The sequence below is a fragment of the Sminthopsis crassicaudata genome, chromosome 1, assembly GCF_048593235.1.
Source record: "Sminthopsis crassicaudata isolate SCR6 chromosome 1, ASM4859323v1, whole genome shotgun sequence".
Classification (NCBI taxonomy): Eukaryota; Metazoa; Chordata; class Mammalia; order Dasyuromorphia; family Dasyuridae; genus Sminthopsis; species Sminthopsis crassicaudata.
Window position 1 is genome coordinate 351,505,958 of NC_133617.1, and position 21,669 is coordinate 351,527,626.

At 34.0% G+C, this 21,669-nt stretch overlaps 1 protein-coding gene across 2 annotated transcripts in view; it reads right to left on the reverse strand.

Moving 5' to 3' along the window:
- SDHA (succinate dehydrogenase complex flavoprotein subunit A) overlaps positions 1 to 21,669 on the reverse strand; it is a 42,317-nt gene that overhangs the window by 18,836 nt on the left and 1,812 nt on the right. Inside the window, exons 2-9 of one of the 2 annotated variants that reach the window (XM_074279205.1) lie at positions 11,172 to 11,261; positions 9,836 to 9,997; positions 9,171 to 9,314; positions 8,551 to 8,715; positions 4,723 to 4,871; positions 4,368 to 4,492; positions 2,417 to 2,585; positions 109 to 304 (exon numbers count right to left, since the gene is read on the reverse strand). In XM_074279205.1, the coding sequence (XP_074135306.1) occupies positions 109 to 304; positions 2,417 to 2,585; positions 4,368 to 4,492; positions 4,723 to 4,871; positions 8,551 to 8,715; positions 9,171 to 9,314; positions 9,836 to 9,997; positions 11,172 to 11,261 (1,200 nt within the window). The remainder of the gene's footprint in view (positions 1 to 108; positions 305 to 2,416; positions 2,586 to 4,367; positions 4,493 to 4,722; positions 4,872 to 8,550; positions 8,716 to 9,170; positions 9,315 to 9,835; positions 9,998 to 11,171; positions 11,262 to 21,669) is intronic. The other variant, XM_074279206.1, reaches the window with a different exon arrangement.

Consider the following 21,669-nt stretch of genomic DNA (forward strand, 5'->3'; position numbering starts at 1 on the left):
ATTAAATGAAAGAATTTTTATGAAAAATTATAAGTTGACTGTACCATTACTACTTTAAAAACTTTTTCCTTTTTCTTAAGGGTTCAATTCTTAAGTTTAAATCCTTACCTGCCCCTTATAGTTTGTAGGAATGCCTCCCATGTTATAATGCACAGTAGGGAGTACAGGAATTGGTTCCTTGGTGACATCCACACCAGCAAAGATCATCGCTGTTTCTGATATTCCAGGTAGGCGAGTTGCTAACTGCTCAGGAGGTAGGTGGTGTAACTGCAGGTAGACATGGTCTTTTTCAGGACCACAGCCTCTAAACAAAGGAAAGACATCATTTTTCAGAATAAAAATAAAATTTTCTAAAACCACACATGTCAGTCTCCTAAGTCTCCTAAATTTACAATTTGAGGGTTGTCTTTAACCAATCTCCTTCCCTCCCCCTTCCACCATTCAGTAAGTTAGTATTACATTAATTCACCCTATAAATATTTTTCATTTTTCTCTTCTCTAGATCCACTACCACCCCTTGTCTCATTACAGCTAAGTCAACTATTTCAAAAGTCTCTTAAAACAGATTTCCTACCTCCACTCAATTTATCTTTCACATTCCTACAAGAATAACTTTATTTTGCACAAATCTGGTGTTTCCTGTGCACAAAAATCTCCAGTGGCTCCATACTGCTTTTCAAGTAAAAATTAATTTGCTTAGCATTTAAAACCCTTGGCATTACTTTCCCAGCCTTATTTCACATTACTCCCTTTCCATGTACTCTAGTTAACAACCAAATCAGTATTTTCTGTCTTCAAATATGCTTCTGTGATAACCTGCAACCATATACCTTTATTTACATAGTTCTCTTTCCTCTTTAATCTCAAAAATTTTGTTTTCTAATTCACTATAAGTTCTATGAAGGCAAGAGCAATGTTTTATCCAAATTATCTGTTTTTCAATGCCAAGAATAGTGTTCTGTACAAAATGGATATTAATAATAACAACCTAAATGAATGAACTTAGTATTTCAGTCAAATTCTAGGGGATTGCCAAAATTCTTTTGCTATACTAGAATATGAACTGAAACAAGTCAGGTTTACAAATGTGCTACTGACCTAAGCAGGCTGAAGGAAAGGAAGACATGGCTGGGTTGGACCAGTTATTAAAGAAGGATTCTTAAGGATTTCCATAAGACTAAGATGCAGCCTATTGGGGTTTGTCTGAAAATTTTGGAGTTCAAGACAGGTTGATATAAAGATCCTACTGGAAAATAGATAGAGCAGCTTAGAACTGCAGAACAAGTAGTGGCTCTTTTGTCAGAGGATCTGGGTTCAAATCCAGTGCTGTGACCATGGACAAATCCCTCTATGTCTCTGAACTCCACTGTTATTGTCTATAAAGTGAGGACTAGTATTTGATGGCTTGAGGCTCCATCCTATGATCCTGTGACTATGGCTCAGCCTGGCCCAAGCTCATGCTATATGTGATATATATATGGCTCAGCCTGGCCCAGGCTCATGCTATATGTGATACATATATATGTGTGTGTGTGTGTGTGTGTGTGTGTGTAAGTGTGTGCGCTATACGTGCTGATTACCACAAGGAAAGTGAGGAGTGATTTTACAAGGAATAAGACTTTAGAGACCTGTGCCACAGATTAATTGTGCACTTAGGCCCCACTTTCCAATCAGATTTAAAATAAAAACACCTGGATAAGTAGAAGTTTGCATTTTGGAATAATGGCAATTCATGTTAGAATAATACCTATCAACCTGGATAGCAGAACAGCATCATACATTAAGCTGCCATTAGATTTTTCACCCAGAAAAACAAATGTTAAGATAAAGCAGTACATAGAAGCAGAAAATGCAAAGCTCAAAAGATGACAATAGGATATCAAAGAATGACAAAAAAAAAAAAAAAATGAATTGAGGTGAGAATCCAGGAGACTGAAGCCATTTATAGAAAGGGAACAAATACCTCTCTCCAAGGCCATTGCTGTATCACAATAGGGTCCTAGAGAAAATGCTGTATTAGGTTGAATATGCTCTGAATATAATATAGTTTAGAACTATTTCCATAAAAATGGACAAATTTAACTTCAACAACTTGAGTACTCAAAAATAGGCTTTGGCTGTATGGAAAATTCACTTATATGGAAAATTTTATTCATTGAAAATGTCAACTAAATATGAGCATACAAAAAACAATAAATACAGAAAGGTAGCAGATATTAGACAGAGAAGAACTAAATAGAAGACTCTTTTTTAAAGGTTATAAACAATAATGGCAAGAACAGCAAGAACAAAGCCCCGTTTCATGAAATTAAGTGATACTACATTAAAGCATGAAATTCATTCTTTCTATTCATGAAATGCTCACTTCAAGTAATAATCAGAAATATATATGGACATCTCTGAAAATTAAACAAACCTTCCTTCACGGATTTCAACAGTCATAGAACGAGATACAACATCCCTGGAAGCCAAATCTTTTGCAACAGGTGCATATCTTTCCATAAATCTTTCACCTTGACTATTAATAAGAATGCCTCCTTCTCCACGACATCCTTCTGTGATAAGACAGCCAGCACCATATATGCCTACAAAACAACAAAACACATTAATGAATCATTTGCAATGAAAGAATCAGAAGTTCTGAAAATTCAATTTGAATATGCTCCTTTAAAACCAATTTTGGGGAAAGGAATAAGGACAAAAAGAACATAAGTACCACTAGACCGAAAACAGAATTAAGAATGAAGAAAAGATAAAAGAAAAAACAGTACATTATTAGAAGAGGAAGAAAAATCTAAAATTGGCAGGGAGGAAAAACGTTAGGTGACCAGGGACCTACGTAATGAGGAAAAAGCAGGCATATTTAGTTAAAAATTTAGATTAAGGATTTTTAAAAGTCACATTGCCTAAGAAATGCTTTGAAATTGATTTCTCTTCTTACAACATTCTTTTATGTGCAACCTATTTTAGATAGGAATAAAACAAAAGATTGGACTTCATATAACTCAATGAAGACTACATTAAAAGTATTCTCTTTGTCTCCTATCCCCAACAAGAGGAAAAATAAAGTGAAGGTAAGAGATTTAAAACTTCATCAGTTAACCAGATAGCTATAATATATTTATTTTTAAAATTCTGAACTTAATAAGTGCCAAATAAAATGAGCCTTTTCAATGCAAAGTAGAACAGAATAAGAAAGGATTTAAGGTGAAACTACAAATCTATTATACGGCCTCAAAAGTCTTAGTACAGACAATAAGTTTCTCCCCTTAAGTTAATAATGCATTCAACCTAAAACTTTCAAAGCTGTTCTGCTTTTCTTTATTTCTTTTTGTTCTATTTTAATCATTTTTTAAAAATGCTTTAATGGACTGTATCCTAACAATTCTTCTGCAATCTCTGATTTAGCAGCCCCCATATCTCCATGCCCTCACGCATCTTCTTAGCTTGTTAATTTTCCTACTTCCCAAGGTTTAAAGATGTCACCCTGCATAGGCTTATTTCATCTCAAGATTAGAAAATTTTAAGTGTCTTCTATATGGTTTTTCAGTCTCCCATCTTACTGCAATCAGAATAAGGCTCCAAAAGCACTCTTTTCATCATGCTCTTCTGAATGATCCTCTAATTGCTCACCACACTGGTCAAACAGCTTTGTGTATCTTTTAAAGTGCTCCAGAATCTGGCCCTACCCTAATCCTACTTTGGTTTGAGAATTCAGAATTTCCCACAAATTAAATATTTCTTTTAATCCAATTACATCGGTCTCATTATGCCCTACATATCGCCCATACCCACTTATATAGTATATATTTCAGTGCCTTTGCTTGCACTATTCCTCTATATAAAATAGTCTGTATAGTAAGTGCTTACATCAATGTCTATATCAACCTACATATTGCTCTATTAGCAAAATTCAGCAGATGGGTCTTAATTACTGCCTCAACTGATCCAAATAGGATGTTGGCTAGTACTAGTAATGCAAATCTTACTCTTATTTAAAGCAAGCTTCCTCACTATTCTAGCCCTGAGTTCTTCTAAAGCACTAGCCATATCACATAATTATTGAGCATCAGTGTAAGTGATCATTAAATGTTATGCCCATAACATTCCCCCCTCCCCAAGGCAATTGGGATTAAGTGACTTGCCCAGGGTCATACACTCAGGAAGTATTAAGTGACTAAGCTTTTTTTTATTTGAACTCAAGTCCTCCTGACTTCAGGGTTGGTGTTCTATTCACTATACCACCCAGCTGCACTGAAACCGCAAATTTTTGAATCTTAATGTCTTTATGTATTTTAAATGTTCTTTTAAAGAAGCTTATATTGTGTGATTAACTTCTACTTTTGATCAAGTTAATAATTTCATACCTGTGGGATGGAACTGCACGAATTCTAAGTCTTGACAAGGAAGGCCTGCTCGTGTAACCATAGCTGTGCCATCTCCTGTGCTTGTATGAGCAGAAGTACAGCTAAAATAGGTACGCCCATAACCCCTGGAAAATATATTCATTAGATATTAAGTAGAGACTTATAATACAGAATAGCTGGTATTTCCTCATAGAAAAGAGAGGGTTCTTAACGTACATAGCACATAGCTATATGATCTTGAATGTTTATTTCTTTATAAAAGAGTTAAACCAAATTATTAAGTCTTTCTGACTCTATGATTCTATAAGCAAAGTTATAAAATCTTCTCTATGCAAAATAGTTTTCACATTCTTACCCAGTTGCGATAACTGTATTCTTTGCTCTTATACGATGTATGGACCCATCTTCTATGCACAATGCAATTACTCCTCGGCACTCCCCATCTTCCATTAAAAGATCCAAGGCAAAATATTCCACAAAATAACTAGTATCATACCTCAGAGACTAAAAATGAAAAATAATTAGTAAAATATTTTCAATTATGCTTTAAATGTGTTAAATGCATTACTAGTACTAGCCAACATCCTATTTGGATCAGTTGAGGCAGTAATTAAGATCCATCTGCTGAATTTTTCCAACATGATTTTAATATGGCAGTCCTAGAATTAGTAAAAATACACATGGGAATAATATTATGGATAGATAAGGAACAAGTGGTAGGAATTCTTTCAAAATACAGATACTTTGGGTTTTTCTCCCCTGAGGCTGGGGTTAAGTGACTTGCCCAGGGTCACACAGCTAGGAAGTGTTAAGTGTCTGAGACCAGATTTGAACTCGGGTCCTCCTGAATTCAAGGCTGGTGCTCTATCCACTGCGCCACCTAGCTGCCCCGTTATCATTATTAATGTGCTTTACGCAAGGTATCTGTATGGGGGCAGCTAGATGGCGCAGTGGATAGAGCACCAGCCTTGAATTCAGGAGGACCCGAGTTCAAATCTGGTCTCAGACACTTAACACTTCCTAGCTGTGTGACCCTGGGCAAGTCACTTAACCCCAGCCTCAGGGGGGAAAAAAAAACAATGATAATAATACTATATAATAGAAAAGTGTATTTTCAATCCTATAGGGATACCATAAGAGAGTATTACTTTGGAGTCTACTAGAATGCTGAAGGTTAATTATTTCTACATTAAAAAAGCATCTGTCTACTCTCTTTGAAAGAGAATTCAAGATATTCCTCAAAACACTAGAAGAACTGTAGTAGATCCAGAATCTGGATACAGTTAAATGTCACTGGACAAGCAAATTTAGCTTAATACCTTTGGTCATGGTCCCTAGTGTTGGCACATGACCTTTACCTGATTGGTATGTGCGTTTAACCAGAAAGTACATTATAGACATTTATCAAAGGATAAATACTAAAATACTCAAGTGGCAGAATGAAATTTGTAGTTGCCATTTAATAAGAACTGAGAATTTCAAATCCTTTACCTACATATTTACCCTCAAAAAAGGTTCAGACTGATAAAAATTACATTGAGCCTAGTGGATTCAAGTTCTTCATGATCTATAAATCTTAATTTTTAGATTGAACAAAAGTACATCACAACACAAGTCATGTTAAGTGTTGAGAGATAGAAGAATCTTAAAATACCTTACTCAACCTGAATTTTTATTGATTTAAAAAAAAAAAATCTTTTGCCAAGAAAATCCATGAAGCACCAAAATATTATTGCTTGAATGTTGCTTTTTATAGTATAAGAACTTTTAAACAACAGTCTCCAAAGTGGAATAACAGACAATCAGTAAACATTATTAAGTTCCTACTACCTGCTAAGCACTATACTAGGTAGTGGTGATATAAAGATAAAAAAAATGAAAATAATCTTTTCTCAAAGAAATTCAATGTGTCAAATGAAACAAAATATACATATTTAAGTACATATAAATTATATATAACATCATTAAATAAAAGGCAATTGATAAATAATACAAATATATGAAGGTATCAGCTGAAGTATGACAAGAAAATATTAGAACTTAAATTTGTATTTGTATAAAAAAATTAAACTATATTAATATTTCAATACATGGGGTTTATTTCACTTGCTCTGTATGACACCCTAAGCCACTTTTTTTACATTAGCAGAGTGCCAGGGATATAGCAGGTGACTGATAAATATTCCAATATATTATAATTTATACACAGTAGGCACTGGCAAAGGTGATACTTCTCTTACTCCTAGTATTAGGTCTTAACAGGATTGAGGGAAAAAAATCATGATGATCTAATCAAATATGACAAAAAGTCAGTCAGAAAAATCAAAATGACCAAAATTCTCTGAAATATGGGTCTACATCCATTATTATTATTACTGATTAATTTTGCCCTTGAGATATTAGCTAGAATTAGAATGAGATTAAAAAAAAAAAGTTTAAAAAAATGTATCATGAATAGACTACAAACACATACAAAGACACTCAACCCACCCTGAAAATCAGAATTTTCAAACCTGTTAAAAAAAAAAAAAATCTTTCAAATGAAGTTTCAGTAGGTTTTGAACCCATTTGTTAAAAAATATACATGATATGCCATGTTCACGTATTTTTTTAAAAATCATGGCTTTTCCCTTTTGATGATTTTTCTCTCCTAACATAATTCATAAAGCAATGTGTATTAAAAACAAATAAACCTGCTACAATTAAAAAAAACAACTATTTTCATTGCATCTATTTTGAAAGATAAAAAGCTATTAACAACAACAAGCAGAACCAGGAACAGATTGTACATAATAACAGCAAGATTGCAATGATCAAATGATGGACAGAATCAGCTACACCCAGAGAAGGAACACTGGGAAATGAGTGTAAACGTTAATATTTTTGTTTGTTTGTTTTTCTCCCCAGGTTATTTTTACCTTCCGAATCCAATTCTTCCTTTGCAATAACACCAACAACAAAATTCGGTTCTGCACATATATATTGTACCTAGGATGTACTATAACATATTTAATATGTATGGGAATGCCTGCCATCTAGGGGAAGGGGTGGAGGTAAGGAGGGGAAAAATTCAGAACAGAAGGAGTACAAGGGATAATGTAAAAAACATATGTACTATCAAAAAATGTTATAATTATAAAGTTAATAAAAAAATAAAAATTTAAAAAATGATTGCAATGATCAACTAAGAAAGACTTGTTTTCCCCAGTGGTTCAGTGATCCAAAGCAATATCAATAAACTTTGGATAGAAAACGCCATCTGCATCCACAAACAGATTTGTGGAGATTGAATGTAAATCAAACACATACTAAGTTCTTTTTTCCCCCCCTCTAGTGATTTTTCCCTTTTGATTTTTCTCTTCCAACATGATTCATAAAGAAACGTGCATTTAAAAAATTAATAACAAGAAAAAAATAAAGTAATTAAAGACATATACATATATATATATGAGAATATATATATATATGAGAATTCTGAATAGTTTCTAGAAACAAACCACTGACATCAAGTTTCCCTGATTAACACTAGGGAAAATTCACAAGTTTTCAATTGCATAACTGCATTTCAATTGCATCATTGGTAAAGGAAATTGAAAAATTAGTATCATACTTTAGTAGGCAGAACAAGCAAAGCATGGAAGCAATTTTCTCAGCTAATAATCATTAAAATCAAGTATTAAAATAAAATGAACTTAAAACCAGGCCATTTGATCACTATCACAAGTATTAAACCAAAATTTTAAAAAGTAATGAAGCATATTTGATCCAATTGAGCTCAATAAATTAACAAATAATAATACTGTAGTGAGACCAAAGATATCTGCAAATTTTTAAATTGATTTCTTGTGTCTGTTTTATGTCCATATTAGTAGAATAGTATATGTATTTAATTCATAAATATATACTGAGGATATATGCTCAAAACATTTTTTTTCTAAAAGATGTGTCACTAAAAAGCTTGGGAACCACTTTATAACTTCAAGGTCAGAACACTATGTTTTAATTTAAGTTTCTAGTAGATTTTCACAATTTTATACTAAATCACTCATGAATTTTTACCCAAGCCTTCTTATACCTCCAATACGAGAATTCTTAACCTTTGTTATCCCTTTGGCAGTCTGATGAAGTCTACGGACTCTTTCATTTGTGGAATGGCTAGCTCTCATTTCAGGGGTTCTCTTACCCTTCCATATAGAGTGTGCAACAAAGAATGACCGGTCCTGTCTGCTACACAACAGCATCGATGAGCTTGTCCCCCTTTCCCAAATTTTAGGCTCTGTCCACCAAATGCTCGCTGATAAATCTTTCCTTCTTCTGTTCTACTAAATGGCATGCCGTAATTTTCCAACTGTTAAATGTAAGAATATTTACAAAAACATTACCTTCAGTTTTACTATTAAACAAAATCCATAGATAATTTGCTACTTAAATTGCTTAAATTTGCTTCTGTTACAATCTAGGAAAAGAACAGATAAAATCACTCCAATGTTAACGTTTTAGTCAATATTCAGAGGGATGTTACAAAGCTTTAAATGAAATCTTTTATAGAACTCAATGTAAGACAATAAAGGAGACAGAACAATTTTCTTATTAAAACTATATTGTGAAGATAATGGAGAACATATTTCTTTATTGAATGAATTCATTATTTCATCCCTGACTAATCATCTTTTTCTATCTTAAATATTTAACAAATATTTTTTAATATTTTAAATATTTTCTGTTTTAATCAGTGGAAACTAATAGCATATTAGATGATAATAAAATACAGTACTAATATAACAGCATAAATTTTGGTCTTACCTCAACTACTGAAGCAGGTGCTTGCTCTGTCATGTAATGAATTGCGTCCTGATCACCCAACCAATCAGAACCTTTTACAGTGTCATAAAAATGCCATCTCCAGTTGTCTTCCTCCATGTTTCCCAAAGCAGCATTGATTCCTCCCTGAAAATAAAGGCATTTTTCTCAAAAGTCATTCACAATATCTACCAATCCAATTTTACTAGGATATTCTTTTATTCTTCCAACAGATAATTTGTGAAGTCTAAAATTTTGTCTTTATGATATTTAAAAATTTTTCCAGTTTATGGCAAAATACTCCTTATATTATACTGTTTACATAAAAAAAAAAAAATACAAGGTTTAAGTACATTTAATACCAGGTAATCATAAAAAAATGAATACCTGGCTGGTTACAGTGCTTTAATCTCTCCTTGTAGTTTTATCTAATGGCAAATGATTTTTAAGTTCAAAATTCATTCTAGGGGGGGCAGGTAGGTGGCGCAGTGGATAGAGCACCAGCCTTGAATTCAGGAGGATCAGAGTTCAAATCTGGTCTCAGACATTTAACACTTCCTAGCTGTGTGACCCTGGGCAAGTCACTTAACCCCAGCCTCAGGAAAAAAACAACAAAACTCATTCTACTAAATTAAGATTTTAAAACCTAGCTATCTAATTTTCCTTACCTGTGCTGCAACAGTATGTGATCTGGTGGGGAAAAGCTTTGTAACACATGCTGTATTGAACCCAGCTTCAGAAAGTCCAAAAGCAGCTCGTAAACCTGCCCCTCCAGCGCCCACTACCACTGCATCGAATTCATGGTCTACTACAGGATACTCTGTGGAAATCTAGTAAAAAAAAAAGTTAATTTATTAAGTATTAGATTCATTATGGTGTTGAGATTTTAATTATTGCTGCATTTCAGTGACTATCTGAATTAAAAGCCTTTAAGAAACTAAAAAAGCAAAACTGAATTTTATAAACTACTTCAACAGAATTGATATGAACAAAACTTTCTAAAATTTAAAACTGCTATGTAAAATGTGAATTGTTGTTATTAATAATCAACAAAGTCCGTAAACATACTAAATACTTTCAGGATAACAAAGTGTTATCATGGATATGGTAAGTATTTGGGCAACGAAAAATAACTAACACCACACTACTCCCATCAACTCCTCCCCAGCACCTCACTGAGAAAGACACTATTACCCTCTCTCCCACATTGAGAAAAGAGCTATTCTAGGGAACCAGGCAACTTTTCAGGGACAGAGACATAAATCCTCAATCAGAGTAATCTAAAATTTGTATACAAAGACTTTAATTTTTGTGGGAAATATTAAATATTTTTAAAGTATTTATTTAAAGCAATTTAATGGACTATTCTTAGTACTTATTAAAATTATGACATGAACTCCCCCATTGTCCCTTCTCCTCAAAAGAAAACTATCACCAAAACTATTCTTTTTATAAGTTTATAAAATTCTGATTACTACAAAACCCAATCCTGTTTGAAGGAAGTACAATGAAATTGCACCATAGTCAACCTATCTTAGAGTCTATTAAATGATTCACCCTAAAGTTATATTAGTATACTTTTAAAGAATCTCTAAAGATAAGCCCCTGGGGCATCAATTTTGCCAAACAATTGAAAAGTAACTTTTAGTCAACCGAATTCAAGCATTATCACATTGTAGAAATTAAATGAGATTTCACAAACTATGAAAATAACTATTAAATAAACTTATTCTTTACTTTTTGGTGGCATTCAAAAACTTATTAAATGCAATCTGTCTTTTAAGTAAGCAGCAATTTGAATTATAAAAGTAAAACTAGCTCTAAGCAGTTTTACTTGTTACTCTTCATCTGATATTTATTTCTGTGATACTTCAGTTTTGGATCTATATATACAACCTCCATCATCTCAAATTCATACATGCACCAACACATTATCAACACTATGATAAAATCTAATTCCAAGGCAGTGTTACAATACATCAATAAAAAAATAAGTGAACTTACTGAATTTGAAACCTTAGCTGAAGACCGTTTTTCTCCACTGACAGTAAAGTGAAAATTTCGTGTGCTAGACTGCAAAGTTGCTGGCCACTGCTGAAATGCAAATGTGAAAATATTAAGAGTTCAAAAGGCACAGACATTGTTAATAAACAATTTTAAAAGCTGCAGAGAAAAGATTCTAAATTATCCTAAATTGCCTACTTTAAGACAACTAGATAACTTTTCTATTTAGTTCTCACTCATTCTCCTCTAGTATTTCGTCCTTCCTATCATAACTGAATGCTTAAGAGACTTTGGAAGTAGCAGGGTTTCATCTCTGAAATCACTTTAGGGGCAATTAGGTGGCACAAGGGGCAGCTAGGTAATGCAGTAATGCACAAGCCCTGAATTCAGGAGAACCTGAGTCCTCCTGACACTTAACACTTTCTAGCTGTGTGACCCTGAGCAAGTCACCTAACTTCAATTGCCTCAGCAAAAAACAAACAAATAAACAGCTAAAAAAAACACTTTGATAGGCCAAAGAAACAAAAATACAAGTAATCTAATTCTATTTTCTTAATGTCTTTTGCCATTGCTAAGAAAAGTTCTGATTGTGGTCAGCCTAGAAATTTCACTGAAAAGTCTGTAAAACCTGTTATTTTCCCTTTGAAAGATACTTCAAGTAGAACAAGACTACTGCCTAATAAAGGTTTATTGGTCAAACAAATGAAAACTTTTATTTTCATTCCTTACTGATATTCCCGTATAGGTTAAAGAGGAAAAACATAACCCACATAGCACTTTTCAGACTTTATGCTCAAGAAGGGATGTTACATAGTGGAAAGAACATTGGACTTGACTGATACCAAGAAATCTAGTTATTACACCAGGCTTTGTCACCATCTATATAACATTAGGTAAAGTATACAATATAGTTCTTTCACTTGGATGTGTGATGGGCCGCTAAATTAAGTCTTGCTCAAGATCACAGTAAATTAGCTGTAAGTACAATACCAGAACTCAGAATTTAAGTAGCAATCATTTATTTTTACCAGAAAGAGTCTATCCCTTTTCAGATTTATATAAGACCTGTTTAAGACCTTACCTTAAAAAGGCCAAGGGCTCCCAATGTAGACAGACCTATGCTCAGTCATCCTGATCTGTATCTGGACACTGAGCCTAGATGGCTCTAGAGGGGAAAGTGAGGCAAATGATTTTGTACAGCTCTCCCTCACTTGAAATCCAATGTATTTGCATGTCATGGTATCATCTCCCTGATGTCCATAGTGTCTAGCACACAGTAGGAACATAATAAATGCTCATTCCTTTTCCCTTTTGAGGATAGACAGAGTTTCTATAATTTAAAATGGCCAAAGTGGACAAAAACTCAATTAACTTTCCTTTTGTGTAAAATTGATGCACATTAACATAACTGAATAATCCGGCACAGGGGAAGGGACAGTGGATTTGGAGTTACAGGATTTGAATTTAAATCCTACCTATTATTGACTGTTATTATTAAGGAGATAATATATTAGCCACAATTAATAGTTAGGCAAGCTATCTCACCTCTCTGGGCCTCAGTATCCTCAATTGAGGTTAAATGACTTGCCCAGGGTCATTCAACTAGTAATGATGAGGGATGAGGGTACATATGTAGAGGTTAGGCAGGAATGGGTGAGGTTCATTCTCTAAGGCCCAGAGTTCAGGGGTGGCTAAACCCAAAGGCTATGGAAAAAGCTTTATTGTTAAAAAAGCACCAAAAGGGATTCTCTTGGCGGCATATCATTCTCAAAAAAGAAGTGATCTGCAAAGAATCATTTTCTGAAGGCTCATTTTGTGCATGAGTGAATCAAGAATTGAGATTTCTTTATATAAAGTAAGTTCACTCCAAAATATGAGGACTGAAGTATATAAGCCTCATGAAAACTTGACCACTCTGTGAACTTTATGACTTGAATCAAGCTGACAGATCTGTATAGTAATTTCAGGAACTAGCCCCTCCTGGAACTGTATGCTTGAGGGGACATGGCTACCCCCTTCTTGCATAATCTTGCTAAAATATGCTCCAAAGACAGTCTGTTTCCTGTTCTAATTCATAGATAACTGACAGAATCAACTCATGATCTTATTCCTCAGTCACACATTTGCCACATGTGCAAAGTTGCTATGCTAAACTAATTACTTAAGTTGGCTGCATACCTTCTTTGCCTAAAGTCCTATATAAACTAGCAAGCCCTAAGCCTCTTTGGAATCTCACCCATGGAGATGACGATCTGCCTGGGATTTTCCCATTTCAGGACTCAGAGGCTGCTAGACAGGGATTCCCCAGCCAAGATTTCCAGAGTCGGTGCTCCCCCGAATTGGTGATGTTTTCTTTATCCTTCTCTACTATTATTATATTAATAATCTTCTGTGTTTTATGTTATATGAGCTGTTACAGTAAGCAATCTATTCCTTGCATTGTATGATTAAATTTTACTTTTACTTTTGACTATTGTGAGAGAGCATCATTTATAAGAGCGAATCTGAACCTATTTAAAATCACAAAACAATAGTCTAAGGGAAATCTCAGGTGAATGTGAAATCTTGCCTGGAGTTGTGACTTCCCCCAAGAGAGTTTATCTTGCTGCAAGAGGATGCAAGACCATTTGGGTTTATAGATCAAAGGAGACATTTTTTGGTGATTTTACATAATTTTACAAGGTTCACTCAGGTTATACAGAGTTTTACTCTCATCAGTATCCAGCTTCTGAAACTAGATTTAAATTTAGGTCTTCGTTACTCCAATGCATGTGCTACAGACTGCTTGACACCTCTTCTTAAAAGAGCCTAATAGTACCATTTTAAAGTGAAGCCAGAGGCCCTCCTGCCTCTTTTGGTCCCACTATTCTTACCAATAAAATCTTTGTGATCAAGCACCTCGATGTGTACATTTACATGATTGATAAATTAATAAATAAATGTATTACTGGACTGTCATAGTGTTATAATGTACATTATAAAATATATGAACAAGAAATTTTAATTGGAAGTATGAAATAAAAATATTTGATTCCAGAAACAAAAGGAAGCCAACAAGGAGTTTATTGCGTAGGCAGGTGACATGATCAGTACCTGCACTTTAGAGAAAATACTTTGTTATTTGTGTCAATCGATAAACACTTATTAAGCACCTATTACATGTCAGGTACTGTGTAGAAGATGGAGTGAGAAGAGAGAGAGCGCTAATGTAGGGATATAAGACTCAAAAAGGGCCAGAATCATGAGATTGGCTAGAAGGGGATAGATGTTGGGGTTGGGGTTATAGAGGCAAAAACAACAAGATGCAGTAACTGCCTGGATAAGTGAGGTGAGAATGAGAAGTAGAAGATAATACACAAGATTTGCCAACCTACTTCTGGTTCTGCCCAATATATTATGCATCAATTAACATAAGCTTTCTCTATTTAAAACCTCAGCAAGCATCATATGTAAAGGGGATAAACTAGAACCTTTCCCAGTAAGATCAGGAGTGAAACAAGGTTACCCACTATCACCATTACTATTCAATATTGTATTAGAAACACTAGCTCAGCAATATGAGTCCAGAAAGAGATTAAAGAAATTAGAGTAGGTAATGAGGAAACCAAACCATCACTCTTTGCAGATGATATGATGATATACTTAGAGAACCCCAGAGATTCTAATAAAAAGTTATTAGAAATAATTCACAACTTTAGCAAAGTTGCTGGATACAAAATAAATCCACATAAATCCTTAGCATTTTTATACATCACCAACAAAATCCAACAGCAAAAGATACAAAGAAAAATTCCATTCAAAATAATTGTTGATAGTATAAAATATTTGGGAATCTATCTACCAAAGTCAGGAATTATGAGCAAAATTACAAAACACTTGCCACAAAAATAAAGCCAGATTTAAATAATTGGAAAAACATTAAGTGCTCTTGGATAGGCTGAGTGAATATAATAAAGATGACAATACTCCCTAAACTAATCTATTTATTTAGTGCTATACTAATCAGATTCCCAAGAAACTATTTCAATGATCTAGAAAAAAAAAAAAAATAACAAAATTCATATGGAAGAACAAAAGGTCGAGAATTTCAAGGGAATTAATGAAAAAAAAAAAAAATCAAATGAAGGTGGATCAAATGAATATGGCCTAGCTGTATCTGATCTATAACTATATCTAAAACTATATTATAAAGCAGCAGTCACCAAAACCATTTGGTATGGGCTAAGAAATAGATCAGTTGATCAGTGGAATAGGTTAGGTTCACAGGACAAAATGATCAGTAACTATAGCAATCTACTGTTTGACAAACCCAAAGATCACAACTTTTGGGACAGGAATTCATTATTTGACAAAAGCTGCTGGGAAAACTGGAAATTAGTATGGCAGAAATTAGATATGGACCCACACTTAACACCATATACCCAAGATAAGATCAAGATGGGTCCATGATTTAGGTATAAAGAATGAGATCATAAATACAGTTTATAGGAACATAGGATAGTTTACCTCTCAGACTTGTGGAAGAGGAAAGAATTTGTAACCAAAGAAGAACTAGAGATCATTATTGATCACAAAATAGAAAATTTTGATTACATCAAATTAAAAAGTTTTTGTACAAACAAATGCAAACTAATGCAAAGAAGATTAGAAGGGAAGTAACAAACTGGGAAAACATTTTTACAGTTAAAGGTTCTGATAAAGGCCTCATTTCCAAAATATATAGAGAACTGACTCTAATTTATAAGAAATCAAACCATTCTCCAATTGATAAATGGTCAAAGGATATGAACAGACAATTTTCAGATGATGAAATTGAAACTATTTCCACTCATATGAAAGTATTCTAAATCACTACTGATCAGAGAAATGCAAATTAAAACAACTCTGAGATACCACTACACACCTGTCAGATTTGCTAAGATGACAGGAACAAATAATGATGAATTGTCCAATTCAACCCTCTCTAACCCCACAATATTCCCCCCATATAAATGATTTCTAAATATGATTTCCAGTAATATCAACTGGCCCTAGTGTTTTTACTAACAGTGCTCTTAAAAAAACATGAGGAAATCAAATAGGAATGAGATCTATGCTGAATGCTTACCCAGAGCCACTTGTTGCCCCATCAATGGCAAAGGACTAATACAAAGCGATCCGTGTTGACTGCTCCTTTATGATCTTTTCTCTTCTTCGTGGTTTTTTTTTTTTTTCTCTTTGATTACAGAGCGATTTGTAGATTTTTCCTTATAGGTAGCTAATAAAATCACTGATTTCATAGCCATCTTCTCCTTTTTAAGAATTTCAATTATTACTGGTTGTGGAGAAGTAGGATAGGGAAACCACATTATTGGATACATCTGTCTTTGTTTTGACAATATTTAGATCTTTGTTGAACTTCTCTCCCAACTTTCTGTCCCTGAGTTCCAAAGTTTCTGCAAATAATCCCAATGGGGGTAAAAAATTCTATTAGAAAATCTTTATTAGAATTCACAATTTCATTAAAAGTTTTCAGCTACCACTACTTTTACCATTCTCTGGGAAAGGCTTAGATATCTCTTCTTACTGATGTGGTGTAGCTCCTAGGAAGAATATAGCAATAACCTTAAGGCTAACCAGCCCTGTGAGTGCCACAAACAATGCTGGCTGTCAGAAAAGTGGTTGGTCAGTAATAACAAAGTTTCTCAGAATTTAAAACTCCTCAACTACCTCAAAGACCACTCCTCAATTCTATTTTATTCATAAAATGAAAATATCAGTGACTTGATAACCCTAAATCTTTTTTTTCCCCCTATGACATTATCTTCTTGCTTGAGATTCTTTGCTAAATTCCCTTGGAACTTAGCCCCTGACATGATAAATCTTTGCCCCTTACGTTGGAGACAAAATGAGTGTGCGAATTTTCACCATGTCACGACACCAACCTGGGGACCCTAATATTGTTGGGGTATCTTCTGCCTTACAACAGCGTTACAAAGTAATTCTGCAGGAATCATTCAAAAGCCTTCTCTTCATAGAAGACTTCGTCTTGTACAACATATTTCTCTCCTTTCAATTTGGATAGCAATATCAAGTATTCCTCTAAAGATTCTTTTCAAGCCATTCAGAGAGTTCATAGCTAAAAAGACTGATTAGCAACAGCAATTTGAGTTTCTCTCCAGCTTTCAGGAATTTCTGTGCACCATCATTACTGTGCTTTCTCTAGTACTTGGACCCTTCAGCATTCATCTTAGTACAAGACAGTATAAGTAGAAACCAGCCCTGGATTAATCCTTTCTTATCTTTCATCAAGTGAGGGAAGATAACTAAAAATATTCTCTTGGATTTTTTTCATTGTTCTTTTGGTCATATTATGTGTATTTCACAGTGTTTTCCCCAAACCTTTGAACCACATGTAGAGACCAGATCAAAGTGATATTCTCTCCTTCAAGCTCACACTAAATCAGAATATTAAAAATGATGTGCACAAAGTAGTTGTTTTCCCTCAAGTCTGTAGCTACTTTTAGGAATTCTGAATGAAATTCATTGAAATATCTTTCAAGAGACCCACCATGGAAGGAGCTTTGTCACTAATGGACTTCTCCAATTCTTCTAGTTATGAGGAACAGAGCCAAGTCCTTCTACTGCTTCAGATAACTCACAATGCCAAGTACTATTAACAGTGAAGTAGGACACATATAATGATTAGTAAAATTGACTCCCCCCCCCAGAAAGATAAGGCTGGAGAACCAAGAGTGTCATTAAAATACATCTAGAGAGAGTATAGAGAGTAAAGAACTGAACCTGGAGTGGGCTGGGGTGAAAAGAAACAGAGAGAATATGCTGGGGAGGGAAAAAACATAAAACAAAACATGAAGGGGATCCTTCAGATTTTGTCAGGTAAATAATCAATTCCTTAGGAAAAGATGTGGATAGACATTAACTGAAATCATCACAAAATGATACCAAACAACCGAAAAGGATCAAGACTAAGATTAGGGATTTGGAAATAAAGGGATAACAGTAACCTCAGAAATAACAATTTCAGTTGGTTCAAAGACTAATGCCAGAACGAGCTATTATAAATGCTTGAGTTTTGAAAGCAATGTTGCCAAAAAGAAGTAAAACGAGGAAGAGATAGGTCTTGGGGAAGAAGACACATTAGAAACTGTGGGAAAACAAATACATTACACAAATTATTGAAAATAGTGATTTCTTCTTAATTCCATATTAATTTTTTAAAGGCATTTTGGTGCCATAGACAGTGTTAGTCTAATGCTATTAATTCAAATGTAAACCAGTCACAGTATATGTAAGTTCATTTTAAATTTCTAGGTGCAGAAAAACAATTCCAATTAAACAAATTATTTAATTCAGAATGGTTATGATATAACTAGACCTTATTCTAACCTAATGATAGTTTCTTTTTCCTCTCTCTCTTCTTGTTAGTGCATCAATTTAATATATGAGTATCCTCCCAAATATTGAATTTGGCTTTCTCTGTATTGTCTTTCTTATTGAGCTCATCTACATTCATGGTTTTAATTCACAAGTCTAGGCCACTCTCAACTTTGCTCTAGAGTTGTAGTCCAGTTATTTCCAATTGTTGACATAACCGAAAACTGAACTCCTTCTAAATCCTCCCTGAACCCCATAAGATTCTGAACTTCAAATAGTGTTACACCAGTTGACTCAATTTTTTGAGTTAGCTTGGAATCTTCCCTTTCCACTACTCCACACATCAAATTAATTACAAAGTTATTATATCTCTTTTCCATGATTGTGAGTCTGAGTCAGAACACCTGAGAGCTTAAGTAGGATGAATGATAGCTTTAAAAATATATATCCTTCATTCGCTCACATTAAGCTATAGCTTCAATAATCAAAGTTCCAGTAGCTATACAGCCATGGTATTAATTCAGGCTCCTTCTCTCTTTTGATCTACTATATCTGATCATTATTACAAAGAGCATGTTGTACATGGAACCCACTCTTTCAAGTATGTTCCCACTATTCTAAGTCTAAAATCCTTCTCATAATTTAAAAATCTACCAGTGTTTACTGCCCCACAATTGCTAGCTCTGAGGGAAGCTTACTCAAAGGTCTTTATCTCCTTGTCCTCCACCCATTATCTTTTTTCAAAATAGCATCTTAACCCTAAGACTCCTATAAAGTGTAGTAGCTACCAAGGATTCATTACTTCCAGAAACTATTTTAGAACCATATAATTTGAGAGTTAAAGAGAATTTTACTCAATTCACTCTCTTTTGCATTTGCAGCTCTAATTAGCTTCAGCTCTGCAGAACAAAATGTCCCTGAGTTAAGTACTTCTTGGTACCCCATTTTCAGTTTCCTTTTGTGTTTCCCCCATTAGACTGCAAGTTCCTTGTGGGCAGAAATGGGCTTTCTCTTGTTTCTATCTCCAGCACTCAATATAATACCAAACATGTAGTAGGTACATAATAAATGTTTATTAAATAGAAATGAATCTCAGCATCATTTACCTCAACCTGTACTTGAACAAAAATCTCCTGTATAATGAGTAGGCCATTGTATAGTTATAATTCTTGGTAAATTTTTCTTTGGATCTAGTTCAAATTCAGATTTTTATTACTAAATCTTTTGTTCCTACTTCTGAGCTCTGGAGTCAAACAGAACAAGCTTCTTCTGAATGAAAGCCAATGACTTAGAAAGAGGAATCAACAATGTCTCTCTTTAAGTCTCCTCTGTTGGGCTAAATATTAATTTTTTCAACCAATCTTTATATGATATGAATTCCAGGTCCTTTACTGCCACCCACCTAGCAAAAGGATATTTCTAAAGTCACTACTCTGCCAGTCAATACCTATTAAAGACTTTAGTTTAGAAAGGCAATGTCTTCCAATGCATCCAGGATCATCTCCTCTGTCATCCTGATCTAGATCTGGCCATTGGACCCAGATGACTTTGAAAGGCCTCCCTCACTTAAATCCAATACACTTTCTTGTTATGGTATCATCTTTCTGATGTCATGTTCCTCTTCAAAAATGAAGGACAAATAACTGTTCAATAAACTTCATTAGCTCCCCATAATTTTTGGGATCAAACATAAACTACTGTTTGATATTTAAAAGTTCTTCAACACCTGGCTCTAACCAACCTTTACATCTTTATTAAAATACATCACTCCTCTTCATACACTCTTCCACCCAAACTGGGGTCCCCCCTCCTCCCAAATATAGCTTTTGTACAGGTAGCATTTATCTTTTGAACTTATTTCCTTCTCACCACCACTTCAAATATTGTAGCCTCATGTGGGGTCTTCCTGATCCTCTCAGTTGATATTTTAAAAAGTCATGTTTTTATGTAAGCATATATGTATAAAGTATCTCTCCCAATAGAATGAAAGCTCCTTGAGGCCAGGTACTTATATTTTTAATTGTATTCGTAGGACTGTGTTAGATTAAATCCTTGATTGGTAATCCTTATTCTGCATGGTTTATCTCCAGTCTTTTCTCATTATCATTATCTCAAAGTCTTTTCTAAAATGTGCTGTCCAGATAATTAGGCTGAATGAGAGTAGGGCTAATTGCAATGGAGCCTGTCTTTTCTCTAAACTTAATATTATGGCTCTCTTAATGAACTTTAATTAAAGATTATATATTGTCACATAATGTTAATTCACTAAAGCACCTGGATCAGTTTAAAATGAATTACTGGTCAGCTACATTTCCCAATCTTGTAGATTCAAATGTGACCTTTTTTTGGAACCCACAATAAAAACAACATATATCTCTATTAAATTTCATTTTATTACATTAGATCTACAGTTCTAGTTTGCCAAGCTCTTTTTGAAATCTTACTCCACCTTACAGAGTGTTAACTTTTCCTTACAACATTTTCTCCAAGTCATGATAAGAAAAATATTAACCACCACAAGAGAGATCCCTAGGGCACTTTACTAAAGATCTCCTTTCAAATAATTACCAAATTATTAGAGGTTTGGTCATTCAGTAAATTCTAAATTCACCTAGCTGCTAAATTTTAATCTAGATCTGACCAGCTCTTCAAGAACGCAACAATATTTCTGAGTTTGATGGATCTTTCACAAGATTTATATTTTATATACATTTATGTTTATATTTATATATTACTGTAATTTATTCCCATTAGATTGTGAGATCCTTTTGAATAAAGACTGTTTTGTTTTGCTTTTCTTTATATCTCCTAATGCTTAAAATAGTTCCTGGCCCATATGAGACAATAATAAATGCTTACTGACTATGCAGAGCACTTCTAAAGTCTTGTTCACCGTTAGGCTTAAAACTGCATTAAGACTTCGGGAGCACTTTTGGGTCTTAAGAAGTTCAGTTTTTTCTGACTCTACATGACCCAACGGGGTTTTCTTACAATGATATTGGAGTAATTTGCCATTTCCTTCTCAAGCCCATTTTACAGATGAAAAAGTGAGGTAAATAAGGCTAACTGATTTGTTAGGATCACACAGCTAGTAAGCATTTGCGGCAAGAATTGAATTCAG